The sequence below is a fragment of the Heterodontus francisci genome, chromosome 1, assembly GCF_036365525.1.
Source record: "Heterodontus francisci isolate sHetFra1 chromosome 1, sHetFra1.hap1, whole genome shotgun sequence".
NCBI lineage: Eukaryota > Metazoa > Chordata > Chondrichthyes > Heterodontiformes > Heterodontidae > Heterodontus > Heterodontus francisci.
This window is the reverse complement of record NC_090371.1, coordinates 37,157,224-37,173,122: the sequence shown is the minus strand read 5'-3', so window position 1 is coordinate 37,173,122 and position 15,899 is coordinate 37,157,224. Positions and strand designations below refer to the sequence as shown.

Genomic DNA, 15,899 nt, shown 5'->3' with positions numbered 1-15,899 from the left:
TCTTTGATCTTGGTTACCAGGACAACAAAGATCCAAGATTTAAGCCTTGTCTTTAAGCAGAGTGGATGTGAGGTCACCCGACTCCAACTTAAACTTTTAAAAATCACAGCTTTTAAAACAATCATATTACAAAGTCCTACATTCATAACTGAATCAGAGGTGAGAATGCTACTACCACTTAAATTCACTAAAAGACTTTTGAACAATTTAGAAAAAAATCTTACAGGCATCGAGGGAAACTGGTTCGGAATGTTTCAAGTCAACATAAAGTACTCACCTTATTCAGTACTTCCTCCAATTCATAAACAGCTTCAATAGCTCCAATATCTATGACTTGTAACTGATTTAACAGCAGGTACATCATTGCACGGGGACATGTCAGCATATGGCAATTCAAACAGGAGCCTCTTATCATCAGATACAGTTTCTGTGCAGAAAGGTATTTGTTGAAAAAGAAAAAATATTAAATAACACAGAAATGAGATGAAACCATACCTCCCATCAAGCTCAGTCATTCAGATCCACTTCAGAACCAGATCTCAACAGTTATTCACGTTTCCATTATCTCAACACAATCAGAACTCAATCCTTTAAATAAACTCCGCATCACAATGAAACAGGGTAAGAAAGACAAGCTAAAATGTTTAGTTAACTCAAGTTTAAATGAACGCTGTAAGACGAGTTAATTTCATGAAGCAAAACTGTTGTCCTATCCATTCAGGTGCTAGCCTTGCAAAATAAAGCTGAATTACAAAATGATTTACTACATGGTGTATTTCCCATTTCGGCCCTTAACAACACTTGAATTTTATTAAGTCTGTGAGAAAAAGGGAACATTTTTGTTTAAGATTTAGTTTAGTATTAGCTTCTTTAATTCTATTGTGATACATAAGGGGTTAATAAAAAGTTATACTCTTAAAAATCAGGTTCCTGCTTAACTCAATACATAACTGCACTGACTGTTCATTTAGTTTCCAGGCAGTTCTTTGAAGGAGGACCCAAACTACACAGTTCAAATACAAACATGCTATGTGATTTGTTCAGATACATATCTGATTGATCATAGGAAATAGGAGCAGGAGAAGGCCATTCAGCCTGCTCCACCATTCAAACAGGTCATGGCCGATCATCTACCTCTATGCCATTTTCCCCACGATCCCCATATCCCTTGATGTCATTAGTATTCAGAAATCTATCGATTTCAGTCTTGAACATGCTCAATGACTGAGCTTCCACAGCCCTCTGAGGTAGAGAATTCCACAGATTCACCACCCTCTGAGTAAAGAAATTACTCCTCAAGAGTCTTAAAGAGCCTGCCCCTTATTTTGAGACTGGTCCCCTGGTTCTAGACTTACCAGCCAGAGGAAACATTCTATCCACAACCACCCTGTAAGAATTTTGTAAGTTTGAATGAGATCACCTCTCATTCTTTGAAACTCTAGAGAATGCAGGCCCAGTTTTGCAATCTCTCCTCATAAGACAATCCCACCATCCCAAGGATTAGCCTAGTGAACCTCCGTTGCACTCCCTCTTTGAGGAAGTTACATGTGCTGTGTAGGGGAACCGGTGGATGTATTGTACTTAGATTTCCAGAAGGCATTTGATAAGGTACCACATCAAAGATTCTTGCAGAAAATAAAAGTTCATGGTATAGGGGGTAACATATTGGCATGGATAGAAAATTGGCTAGCTAACAGGAAACAGAGAGTTGGCATAAATGGGTTATTTTCTGGTTGGCAAGATGTAATGAGTGGTGTGCCACTGGGATCTGTGCTGGGGCTTCAACTTTTTGCAATTTATATAAATGACTTAGATGAAGGGACCGAAAGTATGGTTGCTAAATTTGCTGATGACACAAAGACAGGTAGGAAAGTAACAGTGAAGAGGACATAAGGAGGCCACAAAGGGATATAGATAGGTTAAGTGAGTGGGCAAAGACCTGGCAAATGGAGCACAATGTGGGAAAGTGTGAAATTGTTCACTTTGGCAGGAAGAATAAAAAAGAAGCATATTATCTAAATGGTGAGAGACTGCAGAGCTCTGAGATGCAGAGGGATCTGGGTGTCCTAGTGCATGAATCGCAAAAGGTTAATATGCAGGTACAGCACGTAATTAGGAAAGCTAATAGAATGTTATCGTTTTTCGTGAGGGGAACTGAATACAAAAGTAGGAAGGTTATGCTTCAGCTATACAGGGCATTGGCGAGACCACATCTGGAGTACTGTGTACAGTATTGGTCTCCTTATTTAAGGAAGGATATAAATGCATTGGAGGAAGTACAGAGAAGGTTTACTAGACTAATACCTGGAATGGGCGGGCTGTCTTATGAGGAAAGATTGGACAGGCTAGGCTTGTATCCACTGGACTTCAGAAGAGTAAGAGACGACTTGATTGAAACATATAAGATCATGAGGGGTCTTGACAGGGTGGATGTGGAAAGGATGTTTCCCCTTGTGGCAGAATCTAGAACTAGGAGTCACTGCTTAAAAATAAGGGGTCGCCCATATAAGACAGAAATGAGGAGAATTTTTTTCTCTGAGAGGGTCATGAGTCTTTGGAATTCTCTTCCTTAAAAGGCGGTGGAAGCAAAGTCTTTGAATATTTTTAAGGCAGATGTAGATAGGTTCTTGATAAGCAAGGGGGTGGAAGGTTATCAGGGTAGGTGGAAATGTGGAGTAATCAGTTCAGCAATTAACTTATTGAATGCTGGAACAGACTCGAAGGGCCAAATGGCCTACTCTTGCTCCTAATTCGTATGTTCGTTTGTATGCTCTATGGCAAGCATATCCTTCCTTAGATACGGCAGCTTTTTTGAAATTTTAATTCTGCCTCGCTCTAGTTGCTATTTCAGAGGGATTTATGAGCTTGCATTTTCAGATTGCTCAACTCTATCTGGAACTTTTGATAAGGAACGAGGCTTTCTATAAACTTCCAAGTGAATCTGAAATTTTACATCATTGGAAAGCTCGATACTTCTGTACTTGGTGAGAACATAAAGTTACACATAAACTGAAATTTAGTTTAGAAAGTTGGAAATTCTTTACAAAAACTCAGGAGTGTGTAAAGAGTTAGGGATCACCAATTAAAATACAGGACTTAAAATGGGCTAAAAGAAATTCCATAAACACAACAAACAGTTTAAAATAGCAGCATTTCCCAGTCACTTGGAGGCAAGTTACCAGTTGTTACAGTAGTCAGGTCTTGACTCTGCTCAAGTCTCCCACCAGGTTTAAAATGAATTGGGGTCAGTGTTGGTGAGCAGAGCAAAGCAACTGTTGATAGTAAGGCGGTTATAATCACTCAAAACTCTGCTCTCCCTGTCCGAATTCGTACCAAGTTCTGTTCACCCATCACCACTGTGCTCGCTGACCTACATCGTTTCCTCATCCAGCATCGACTCAATTTTATTTATTCTATCAAAACCCAATAACTTTGAACAGCTCTATTAAATCTTCCCTTAACCTTCTCTGTCATGAAGAGAAGAATCCTAGCTTCTCCACTCTCTCTACATAACTGAAGTCCCTCATCTGTGGTGTTATACTCGTAAAGCTCCTCTGCATCCCTTCCAAGGATTTCCAATATTTGCGTTTTTATATATCTGTAGGTCAGCCCCAGGTTCATAATTGGCAGTAAGTTCCAGATCCCCATCTTGCCCTAAACTACACAACTCTATTACTGGGGAGGGGGAAGATCTGAAGCAATATATAAAATATAGTGCCTAAAATATCAGCAAGATGCCAGATGGCACTTAGTATTCTCTATCAGACAGAGGAGCATTTAGATCATAGTATGATCAGACAGAGTCAGCATGGTTTTACAAAAGGGAAAATCGTGTTTGACAAATTTATGACTCTACTAGAAGGATGCATCATCCGTGGCTAACGAAGGAAGTTAGGGGTGGTAACAAATTGAAAGAAAAGACGTACAATGCTGCAAAGATTAGCGATAGGCCAGAAGATTGGGAACATTTTAGGAACTCGAAAAGGATGACTAAAAAAAAAGGGAGAAATTAGAGTACAAGAGAAAACCAGCAAGAAATATAAAGGCAGACACTAAAAGCTTCTACAAATATATAAAAAGGAAAAGAGTTGCAAAAGTGAGCATTTTTCCTTTAGTGGGTGAGACTGGGGAATTGATAATGGGAAACGAGGAAAAGGCAGAGGCTTTGAACAAGTATTTTGTATCCTTCTTCATAGTAGAAGACACAAAATAAATCCCAAAAATAGTAGAAAATCAGGAGGCAAAAGGAAAGGAGGAACTTAAAATTTTATTGGGGGAGATGGCAGTGTAGTGGTAATGTCACTAAACTAGTAATCCAGAAGCCCAGGCCCTAGAGACACAGGATCAAATCCAACCAAGGCAGTTGGTGGAATTTAAATTCAATTAATTAATACAAATCTGGAATTGAAAGCTAGTCTCAGTAATGGTGACCATGAAACTACCATTGATTGTCGTAAAAACCCATCTGGTTCATTAATGTCCTTTCGGGAAGGAAATCTGCCATCCTTGCCTGGTCTGGCCTACATGTGACTCCAGACCCACAGCAATGTGGTTGACTCTAAAGTGCCCTCTGAAATGGCCTAGCAAGCCACTCAGTTTCCAAGGGCAACTAAGGATGGGCAACAAATACTGGCCTTGTTAGCGTGCCCACATCCCATGAAAGAAAAACAATCACCATCACTAGAGAAAAAAATAAAGGGAATACTAATGGGACTAAAGGATGAAAGGTCCCCTAGACCTGACGGCCTGCATCCAAGGGTCTTAAAGGAAGTGGCTGCAGAGATAGTGGATGCAGTGGTTGTACGCTTCCAAAAAGGTCCCAGTGGATTGGAAAATTGCAGATATCACACCTCCATTCTAGAAAGGAGGGAGACAGAAAGCAGGAAACTACAGACCAGTTAGCCTAATGTCTGTTGTTGGGAAAATGCTAGAATCCATTAGTAAAGAGGTGGTAGCAGGACATTTAGAAAATCACAATACAATCAGGCAGAGTCAACATGGTTTTGTGAATGGGAAATGGTGTTTGACAAATTTATTGGAGTTCTTTGAGGATGTTACAAGCAGGATGGATACAGGGGAACCAGTAGATATAGTGTACTTGGATTTCCAAAAGGCATTCAATAAGGTGCCACATAAAAGGTTACTACACAAGATAAGAGCTCACAGTGTAGCTGATGATATATTAACACGAATAGAGGACTGGCTAACTAACAGGAAACAGTCAGGATAAATGGTCAATTTCAGGATGACAAACTGTAAATAGTCTAGTGCCACAAGGATCAGTGCTGGGGATTCAACTATTTACGATCTATATTAATGACTTGGTTGGAGGGTCCAACTCTATTGTAGCCACATTTGCTGACGATATGAAGATAGGTAGGAAAGCAAGTTGTGAGGAGGATACAAAGTGTCTGCAAAGTGACATAGATAGGTTAAGTGAATGAATAAAAATTTGGCAGATAGAGTATAATGCGAGGTTGTCCATTTTGGCAGGAAGAATAGGAGAGAAAAATATTATTGAAATGAAGAGAGACTGCAGAATGCTGCGGTACAGAGGGATCTGGGTGTTCTTGTACATGAATCACCAAAACCTAGCATGCAAGGTACAGCAAATAATTAGGAAGGCAAATGAAATGTTGGCCTTTATTGAAAGGGAGATGGAGTATAAAAGTACAGAAGTTCTTGCTACAACTGTAGAGGGCATTGGTGAGACCCACACCTAGAGTACTGTGTACAGTTTTGGTCATCTTACTTAAGGAGGGGCATACCTACAACAGAAGCAGTTCAGGGAAGGTCACTAGGCTGATTCCTGGGATGAGGAAAGGTTGAGCCTATACTCATTGGAGTCTGGACGATTGAGAGGTGACCTTATTGAAACGTATACAATTCTGCGGAGGCTTTACAGGGTAGATGCTGAGAGAATGTTTCCCCTCATGGGGAAATCTATAACTAGGGGGCACAGTTTCAAATTAAGAGGGGGGGGGGGCTCCCATTTATGACAGAGATGAGGAGGAATTTCTTCTCTCAAAGGGTCATTAGTGTTTGAAATCTTTGTGTCCATTCCCACTAAGCTTTGTGGTGGGGCCTCAGCTATTTACAATCTATATTTATGACTTAGATAAAGAGACTGTGAAATCGTCTTCCCCAGAGAGCAGTGGTGGCTGGGTCATTGAATATATTCAAGGATGAGTTCGACAGACTTTTGAACTACAAGGGATTCAAGGGCAGGCAGGAAAGTGGAGTGAAGGCCACAATCAGATCAACCATGATCTCACAATGGCAGAGCAAGCTCAAGGGGACGAATGGCCTACTCCTGCTCTTATTTCTTATGAGTTTTTTGAGGATGTAGCTAATAGGGTAGATAAAAGGGAGCAAGTAGATGTAGTGTACTTGGATTTCCTAAAGGCACTCAATATACAAAAGGTTAATACGTAAGATGGAGTTGCGGGTGATATATCAGCATGGATGGAGGATTGGCCAAGGAAGCAAAGAGGAGGGATAAATGGGGCATTTTCAAGTTGGCAGGCTGTAACTAGTGGAGTGCTGCAAGGAATCGTGCTGGGGCCTCAGCTATTTACAATCTATATTTATGACTTAGATAAAGAGATTGAGAGTAATGTATCCAGGTTTGCTGATGATACAAAGCTAAGTGGGAATGGACACAAAGAGGCTGCAAAGAGACAGGTGTAAGGAGATTAAGTGAGTAGGCAGCAAAGTGGCAGATGGAGTATAAGGAGGGAAGTGTGAGGTTATTCACTTTGATAAGAATAGAAAAGCAGCAAAATTTTTTAAAAGGCATGAAACTTCTAAATGTTGATGTTCAGGGAAACTTGGGTTTACTCGTACAAGGAACACAGAAAGTTAGCATGCAAGTGCAGCAAGCAATTGGAAAGGGAACTGGATTACAAGAATAAGGAAGTCTTGCTACAATTGTACAGGGCTTTGCTGAGACAACACCTGGAGTAGTATGAGCAGTTCTGATCTCCATATCTAAGGAAGGATATTGGAGGCTGTACATGGAAAGTTCACTAGATTAGTACCTGGGATGAGAGGTTGTCCTATAACGTAAAGCTGAGTAAATTGAGACTATACTCTCTGAATTTAGAAGGATGAGAGATGATCTCATTGAAACATACAAGATTCTGAAGGGGCTTTACAGGGTAGACACAGAGGCTGTTACCTCTGTTTAGGAAATCTAGAACAGTGGGGCATAGCATCAGGGTCGATCATTTGGAACGGAGAGGGTTGTGAATCTTAGGAATTCTCTACCCCAGAGGATTGTGGATGCTCCATCATTGAAAATATTTAGGCTGAGTTGGACAGATTTTTGGTTTCTCAGGGAATTAATGGATAATGGGGAGCGAGCAGGAAAGTGGAATTGAGGTAAATGATCAGCCATGATCGCATGGAATGGCGGAGCAGGCTTGAGGGGAAATATGGTCTACTACTGCTCCTATTTATTTTATGTTATGAGCTCAGAAATTCCTGTACATTGGCATATGTAAATGTTAAAACAGCAGACAGAAGAATTTCAGAAAAAAGATTTAAGCAATTGCCTGCTAATATTAGCAGCAGTAATTTTTAGGTTGGTAAGTCATTGTGCTAGTTTTGAATGATGCATGTGTGCCAGTGAGCACACCGTAGCAAAAGAGACCTGGGGATTTAGAACCTCCTCTGCTCTTTTATGGAAGGAGAAATTACGAGCATCGCACAAGGTATTCTTTTGCTGTCAATTGTAATTCCAGCAACTCCAACAAAACTAATCAGCTGCAGTGGAACAACATATGGTGAACTACCAGTGTGGCCTTTTAATTCTCCCAATACTGAAGTTCCCACTATAACTGATTACACACAAAAAAAGCAGTCATCCCCACATATCCATTACCCACTATATATATTACTCACATTATTATATGATTTAATAATAATAGCAATACTTACATCAAAGAATAGGGGATTATAAACTGTTAGTGGGAGATCGATATGGCCCATGTGTCCAGGGCAATTATTATAATCCTGCGCACAGGTGCCACATACTTCCTTGGAATCAGCCGGACCCAATGCCAGGTCATACAGACCATTCACCGCTGGGTTGCCCACATTATCCAGGAAATGAGGATTAGTGATTGCTTTTACACTCAGTTTCCTAAGAGAAAGAGAAAATTATGAGTTAAACCAAATGAAGGGCAGTCATTAAAGAGCGAATGAATATTGCTAAGGTTACTCCCGAATAATTTCTGCTTCAACTGCGATAATTCCAGGAGCAATACGAATAATTCCAAGCGGTTCCTGACAATACGTTGGCATTTCAAAAGCATAGCGTCCCAGTCTAACACTGTTCCATTGGTGCGCAAACTGTGTTTATCTCAGTCAGAACTTGGTTACAACTTCGAGAATGGTTCATTACATAGAATGCTCAGCCTAAAAACGGGCCATTCGGCCCAACTGGTCCACACTGGCATTTATGCTTCAAAGCAGCCTCCTTCCACCCCTCTTTAACTAATCCCATCAGCACACTCTTCTACTCCTTTCTCCCTCATGTGTTTTCCAGCTTCCCTTAAAATGCATCTATACTATTTGCCTCAACTATTCCCTGTGGTAGTGAGTTCCACATTCCAACCACTCTCTGGGTAAAGAAGTTTCCTCTGAATTTTCTATTGGATTTATTGGTGACTAACTTATATTTATGACCTCTGGTTGATGATATTAACTATTCCCTGATTAATATTATCACAGTCATTAGTCACTTCTATCTTTTCCAGTTTAAAATAAAACAAAGAAAACATAAACTTTAATTTAAAAAGATGCTTCCAGGAATTTGCTCAGGACGGTCCTTCAGCAGAACATGAGGAAGGGCTGGCCCAGGACAGGTATTTATCCTTTCTTCCTGTCATGAAAGCATCTACTCTCTGCCCTTCGCTTTCATTGTAAAACCTCTTCTGACAGGTGGGAGATCATTAATTTTTTTAAAATATAAAAGTGATTAAAGTACTGTACTTGAGCAAGAGTACTCAAAATAAACTTTTAGTCATGCTCAACCTTTATAAATCACTGGTTAGGCCTCAGCTGGATTTTTGTGTATAGTTTTGGGTGCCGAACTTTAAGAAGGATGTCAAGACCTTGGACAGAGTACAGAGGTGGTTTACCAGGATGATACCAAGGATGAAGAAACTCAAATATGTGGAGAGATTGGAGAAGCTGGGATTGTTCTCCTTACAGCAGAAAGATTAAGGGAGACCTAATTGAGGTATTCAAACTTGTGAGAGGTTTTAATAAAGTAGAGAAAAGCTGTTTCCCCAAGGAGAATTTTTTTCACCAGAGGGTTATTAAGATCCGTAATGTACCATCTGAAAGGGTGGTGGAATCAGATTCCATAGGAACTTTCAAAAGGCAATTGGGCATGTACTTGAAGTGGATTAATTCGGACAGCACTTTCAAAAAGGCACAGGCTCAATGGGCCAAAAGGCCTCCTTCTGTAGGTTAAGATTAAAATATATGACTAAGGAAACTGGGGATGTTTACACTTGAGAAAAGAAGCCTTGGAGGGAGATCTTATCAAGGGTTTCCAGATTATAAGTGCTGTAGATCGATTGAACCCAAATACATGGTTTGAAATAGAACCATAGGTTCCAATCTTATCTCGGAACCAGGGGTGGGGTTGGGAATTAGAGCAAGTTTCCCTCTGGTGCTGGCAAATTCAACAGCAGAACCCTATTACCACGTTTTTCCTCTCCATTTCCCGGCCAGAGCCAGTCAGATTGAGAGGCTAGCTGGCTGTCAGGCAGGTAAGCCTTCAGCACCAGCAGCAGCCAGGCAGCAGAGAGAAAACGGGCTGGAGGGAGTGGAGGAATTGGAAAGGCCATCAGAGGGCAGATTGAGGGCCAGGATAGTGGGTAAGATCAGGGTCTGTAGCAGAGGGGAGACTGAAGGCCAGGAAAGAGATTTGAAGGATCGAGATAGGGTAGAGATCAGAAGGATTTATTTATTCTTGGGATAATTGCCCTTGAGAAGGTGGTGGTGAGACACCTTCTTGAATCACTGCAGTCCATATGGAGTAGATACACCCACAGTGCTGTTAAGGAGGGAGTTCCAGCAACAGTGAAGGAACGATATAGTTCCAAGTCAGGATTGTGCGTGACTTGGAGGGGAACTTGCAGATGGTGGCGTTCCCATATGTTTGCTGCCCTTGTCCTTCTAGGTGGTAGAGGTCACAGGTTTAGGAGATGCTGTCGCAGAATCTTTGGCAAGTTACTACAGTGTATCTTGTAGATGGTACACATTGCAGCCCCAGTGTGCTGGTGGTAGAGAGATTGAATGTTTATGGTAGTCATGCATTTCTCTCTAAAGATCACTTAAAAAGTCTAAAATTCCTCCAAAACTGCAGAAATGTGCAAAGGAGCAAGAAAGCAACTTAATATATGCTCACTGAGGCTCCATAGTATGCACCTATGCAGCCTACAAAGACAAATAGATTGAATATTCTGGTCCTTAGACATCAAATTCAGAATTTTTCTGTTTTTAATTTATTTTGTTGCAATGTTAATAAAACATATTTCTGCAATTTTAGCACTGTTCAAATATCTTTCGGATTGCAAGTTCTCCCTGTGACCGCGTGGGTTTCCACCCACAGCCAAAGACTTGCAGGATGATAGGTAAATTGGCCATTGTAAATTGCCCCTAGTGTAGGTAGGTGGTAGGAGAATGGTGGGGATGTGGTAGGGAATATGGGATTAATATAGGATTAGTATAAATGGGTGGTTGTTGGTCAGCACAGACTCGGTGGGCCAAAGGGCCTGTTTCAGTGCTGTATCTCTCTATGACTCTTTAGGCTGACTGTTTTTCCAGAAATTAGAACTGGTAGGTACTGTGGAATGTGAAGGGCAGAATGTGCTTGGTATTGATGTACTGATGTATTGATATTTGCAGAAAAGCCTGAAAACCATTACTGAACAGTCTCTACAGAAACTAAGAAAATCACATAAGTTACTGCTATTTGCTTAATATGGATTCTGTACACTTCCAGTCGAGGCACATTCCCCGTTGAAGTCCCAAATATGTAGGTGCGTATTTGAGGCTGTGGAACTCTCTAAAACAATGCTGGAGTCTAACCAAGGAAAACAGGAACACTGGTAAACTTCTTATGCCTGTCAAGTTGGAAGCATTCCATCTGTGTGGTATGGTTATTTGGAGCTGAATGAGGAGAATTTCAGCCCACGTTAACCAGTCTACTATCTGGGCTGGAACATTACAATTGGTTTAGGTACTGAATCACTGTTTCAGTCAAAAGAGGGTCCAGTCTGTTTCAATTTCAACGCCAGGTACAGACACAACCTTGAACCCAACTCAAAAGATACTCAGTTCTGAAGAAGGGTCACTGACCTGAAATGTTAACTCTGCTTCTCTCTCTACAGATGCTGCCAGACCTGCTCGTTTTTCCAGCAATTTCTGTTTTTATTTCAGATTTCCAGCATCTGCAGTATTTTGCTTTTGTTTATCAAAAGATACTCTACCACCTTCATCAGATGTTAACCTTAATAATTTCTGTAGGAGATGTTACGCAGCGGTTTTCAAACATTTCTGCAAATATTCATACAATTCCAAACACACATCTTCAACCTACCCACCAGGTCTAATTTCTGAAAGTCAGTTATTAGATTAGATACAGCACTGAAACAGGCCCTTCGGCCCACCGAGTCTGTGCCGAACATCAACCACCCATTTATACTAATCCTACACTAATCCCATAGCCCTTTCCTATCCTGAGTGGTGTGAAACAGGGCTGTGTTCTCGCACCCACACTTTTTGGGATTTTCTTCTCCCTGCTGCTTTCACATGCGTTCAAATCCTCTGAAGAAGGAATTTTCCTCCACACAAGATCAGGGGGCAGGTTGTTCAACCTTGCCCGTCTAAGAGCGAAGTCCAAAGTACGGAAAGTCCTCATCAGAGAACTCCTCTTTGCTGACGATGCTGCTTTAACATCTCACACTGAAGAATGCCTGCAGAGTCTCATCGACAGGTTTGCGTCTGCCTGCAATGAATTTGGCCTAACCATCAGCCTCAAGAAAACGAACATCATGGGGCAGGATGTCAGAAATGCTCCATCCATCAATATTGGCGACCACGCTCTGGAAGTGGTTCAAGAGTTCACCTACCTAGGCTCAACTATCACCAGTAACCTGTCTCTAGATGCAGAAATCAACAAGCGCATGGGTAAGGCTTCCACTGCTATGTTCAGACTGGCCAAGAGAGTGTGGGAAAATGGCGCACTGACACGGAACACAAAAGTCCGAGTGTATCAGGCCTGTGTCCTCAGTACCTTGCTCTACGGCAGCGAGGCCTGGACAACGTATGCCAGCCAAGAGCGACGTCTCAATTCATTCCATCTTCGCTGCCTTCGGAGAATACTTGGCATCAGGTGGCAGGACTATATCTCCAACACAGAAGTCCTTGAAGCGGCCAACATCCCCAGCTTATACACACTACTGAGTCAGCGGCGCTTGAGATGGCTTGGCCATGTGAGCCGCATGGAAGATGGCAGGATCCCCAAAGACACATTGTACAGCGAGCTCGCCACTGGTATCAGACCCACCGGCCGTCCATGTCTCCGTTATAAAGACGTCTGCAAACGCGACATGAAATCGTGTGACATTGATCACAAGTCGTGGGAGTCAGTTGCCAGCATTCGCCAGAGCTGGCGGGCAGCCATAAAGACAGGGCTAAATTGTGGCGAGTCGAAGAGACTTAGTAGTTGGCAGGAAAAAAGACAGAGGCGCAAGGGGAGAGCCAACTGTGCAACAGCCCCAACAAACAAATTTCTCTGCAGCACCTGTGGAAGAGCCTGTCACTCCAGAATTGGCCTTTATAGCCACTCCAGGCGCTGCTTCACAAACCACTGACCACCTCCAGGCGCGTATCCATTGTCTCTCGAGATAAGGAGGCCCAAAAGAAAGAACTAATCCCATATTCCTACCAAACATCCCCACCTGTCCCTATATTTCCCTACCACCTACCTACACTAGTGACAATTTATAATGGCCAATTTACCTATCAACCTGCAAGTCTTTTGGCTTGTGGGAGGAAACCGGAGCACCCGGAGAAAACCCACGCAGACACAGGGAGAACTTGCAAACTCCACACAGGCAGTACCCAGAATTGAACCCGGGTCCCTGGAGCTGTGAGGCTGCGGTGCTAATCACTGCGCCGCCCCCAAAAAATGGGAGAAATGTTAAATGCCAACACAAAATTGACAAGTAATCTAAAATACTGACTTTACACTTGACGAGAGCGTTAACTAAGGAGAGTGAAGTGAGAGGCCGGACTGCTCCAGGTCGCCTGCCTGCTCCAACATGCTTCGCCGTTCCCAGGCACTGCAGACTTTTACCTGATTTCTTCCCCGGAATAAACGTTAAACGAGATCCTTTCCAGGCGTTTCCAGGGGATCTCCTTCCCAATAAGCATCTTGCTGGGAGCATGTGGAAGAGAACAAACAATAAAGACAGTTAAAATTTTAAAAAACCTTCTGCGACAGCCACATGGGGGAGTGAAACTCGAAACACAGCGAAGAGAAGGGGGAGTCGCTCAAGATGTACCAACCCAGAGCCCTACTTAAACAAACAAAATGCAGCATGTGGGGTGAATGAAAAATATAGAAATTATATTGTATCAGGTGTTCTATCCGACTTGAGCCACTCCAGGCTTTTTCATTTTATCTCTTTATATAAATAAAAGGTTTTGGCTCTCCCTCTGCTTTGTGTTGGTAGGTGCCGCTTCTTCCCACAAGGCAGTGCGCCGGTTCAGGAAGATGGCGGCGCCGTGTGTGCGGCTCTGTTGCCAGGTGGTCGGCAGGAGCGGCCCGGCGGCGGGAACCGGGGCCCAGCGGCTGGGGAGAGGCGGCGGGGCGCACCGGTAAGATCGGGGAGGGATGTCTGACCATCTAAGGCTATTTATTTTTTAAATTTTGTTTGGAGAGCTGGCCGGATATCTCAATGCAGATAGACAATGCCCATTTCTGGAGCAGGACCGCGCCGCCCAAACCCCCAGCTGGTTATCAATGGGTTCAGAACATTCAGTCTTCTATGTTCGACTCTAGAATGTTGCGGGGCCATTGTTCTTAGCGCTCGAGTAAGAGAGTAGAAGGTGGGCCGCTGTCCTTGAGCAAGGCACCGTTTTATCGATGATAGGGGGCAGCAACATGCTCTGCTCTTTTTTTTTATTTTATGGGATGTCACTGGCCAGGCCAGCTGTTTCGTCTTTATGTTGTTCCTGGTTCCCAGATGTTGGAAAGAATCACACTTGAAAAAGGCTTGTTTATTAGAGCATCATGCTTTGTGCCATAGAACGTGATTCAACTGATCCTTGTGTTACATATAACATGACTCCCCAGTGCAGCTGTGAATGTGCCCCCCTCCAAACTGGAGCACTTATGCATAACAACTAGTTCCTAGCTAATTAGTTCCTAACACTTTACAGATAGTATAACAATATATACATATATAACATCCCCTTTTCTTTAAAACATAATGCCCCTATATCTATATAACTGTCAATATAAATAAAGATTGTAATCTGGCTTGTGGAAGTAATCTGAACTCCATTTTAGAGTCTTTTATAGTGTATTTTTAAAAATACTATTCATGGTATCGCTTGGGTGGTAAGATGCTGTGCCTCCATCTTGTAGATTTGGCATTTGTTGCTCTCAGTGGTGAGTTGATATGCTATAGAGACGATGTTGTCTCACTTGCTGGTGATAATGTCTCACTGAATAGTAATGTTGTTGAAGGTCTTTTCTATTGTTCCAGCTCGGGTGTAGGGAAAATATGGATTCTGTTCCTTCTCATTCGGTTACCGGTTTCGGTCTTGATGATATATGACCTTGGAGTTTCAGCTTCACTAACAACTTTTGCTGGGTTCCAGGTTTTCATGATTGGATCCTGTACGTGTACACTTTGTCCTTTCAACAGCTCAGGTAGGGATTTAGCATATTTGTTGAAGTGTTGCTCTCTTACCTATGCTACAGTGAGTTGTTGTCTCACTTTCTCCTGGTCACTTGAAGGGTGCATTTTACTAGGCAGAGTTGTCTTATATTCCATTTAACAGCTGTGCAGGTGATTTCATATCAGCCTTGAGAGGTGTGGATCGGAGTGACAATAAGGCTAGGTTTGGGTCTGTCTTCATCTCTTTGCATTTCACAAATGATCTCTTGACCATCTGGACGTGTCTTTCTGTAAATCCGTGTCCCAGTGGGTAGTGTGGTGATGAGGTGATGGTGCTGAACCCATACTAGTCAGCGAATTCCTTAAATTCTCTGGATGTAAGTTGAGTGCCATTGTCACATATTAACCTTTCAGAAATCCCTTGCTCAGCGAACAGAACTCATACTGCTAAGATTATTGCTGTGGTTTTCAAGTCGTCTTCCGGATAAAAGGGAATTTTGAGTAGTAGTCTGCGACTATGAGATACCATTCTTGATTATGTGTGAATAAATCGACTCCTACAGTATGCCATGGTCTGGATGGTATTTCAGTAGCGATCATCTCTTTCTGTTGTGAGTTTCTGTACTTCTGGCGTACATTGCATGTAGACACCATATTTTCTTGATCTTCATATATGCCAATCCAGTACACAGCTGATTTGGCTCTGAGCTTATACTTCTCCATTCCCATATGGCCTTCGTGTATCTTTTGGAGAAGTTCTTCCTGCGTTGTTTTGGGTATGATTATTCTGGATCCGGCCAGCAGAACACCATCTTCTAGTGAGATGTCATCTCTGATAGACCAGTACTGACGTATTGCTGGCTGTGTGTGCTGTATCCTGTCAGGCCATCCCTGGATCATTTGCTGAGATAGCATCTGTAACTCTTCATCTACTTTCTGTTGGAACACATCCTGGCTCGCTTTGAG

The 15,899-nt window shown here is 42.4% G+C and overlaps 2 protein-coding genes across 3 annotated transcripts in view; one reads left to right on the top strand and one right to left on the bottom strand.

The window, feature by feature from the left end:
- The window catches only part of polr1a (RNA polymerase I subunit A), a 149,576-nt gene extending 136,022 nt beyond the window's left edge, over positions 1-13,554 (bottom strand). Inside the window, exons 1-3 of the mRNA XM_068029319.1 lie at positions 13,382-13,554; positions 7,942-8,146; positions 278-427 (exon numbers count right to left, since the gene is read on the bottom strand). Coding sequence (XP_067885420.1) covers positions 278-427; positions 7,942-8,146; positions 13,382-13,458 — 432 coding nt within the window. The 5' untranslated portion in view covers positions 13,459-13,554. The remainder of the gene's footprint in view (positions 1-277; positions 428-7,941; positions 8,147-13,381) is intronic.
- Positions 13,555-13,780: 226 nt separating this feature from the next.
- ptcd3 (pentatricopeptide repeat domain 3) overlaps positions 13,781-15,899 on the top strand; it is a 61,000-nt gene continuing 58,881 nt past the window's right edge. For both annotated transcript variants that reach the window (XM_068029293.1, XM_068029305.1), the window contains exon 1: positions 13,781-13,905. In XM_068029293.1, the coding sequence (XP_067885394.1) occupies positions 13,802-13,905 (104 nt within the window). In that variant the 5' untranslated portion in view covers positions 13,781-13,801. The remainder of the gene's footprint in view (positions 13,906-15,899) is intronic.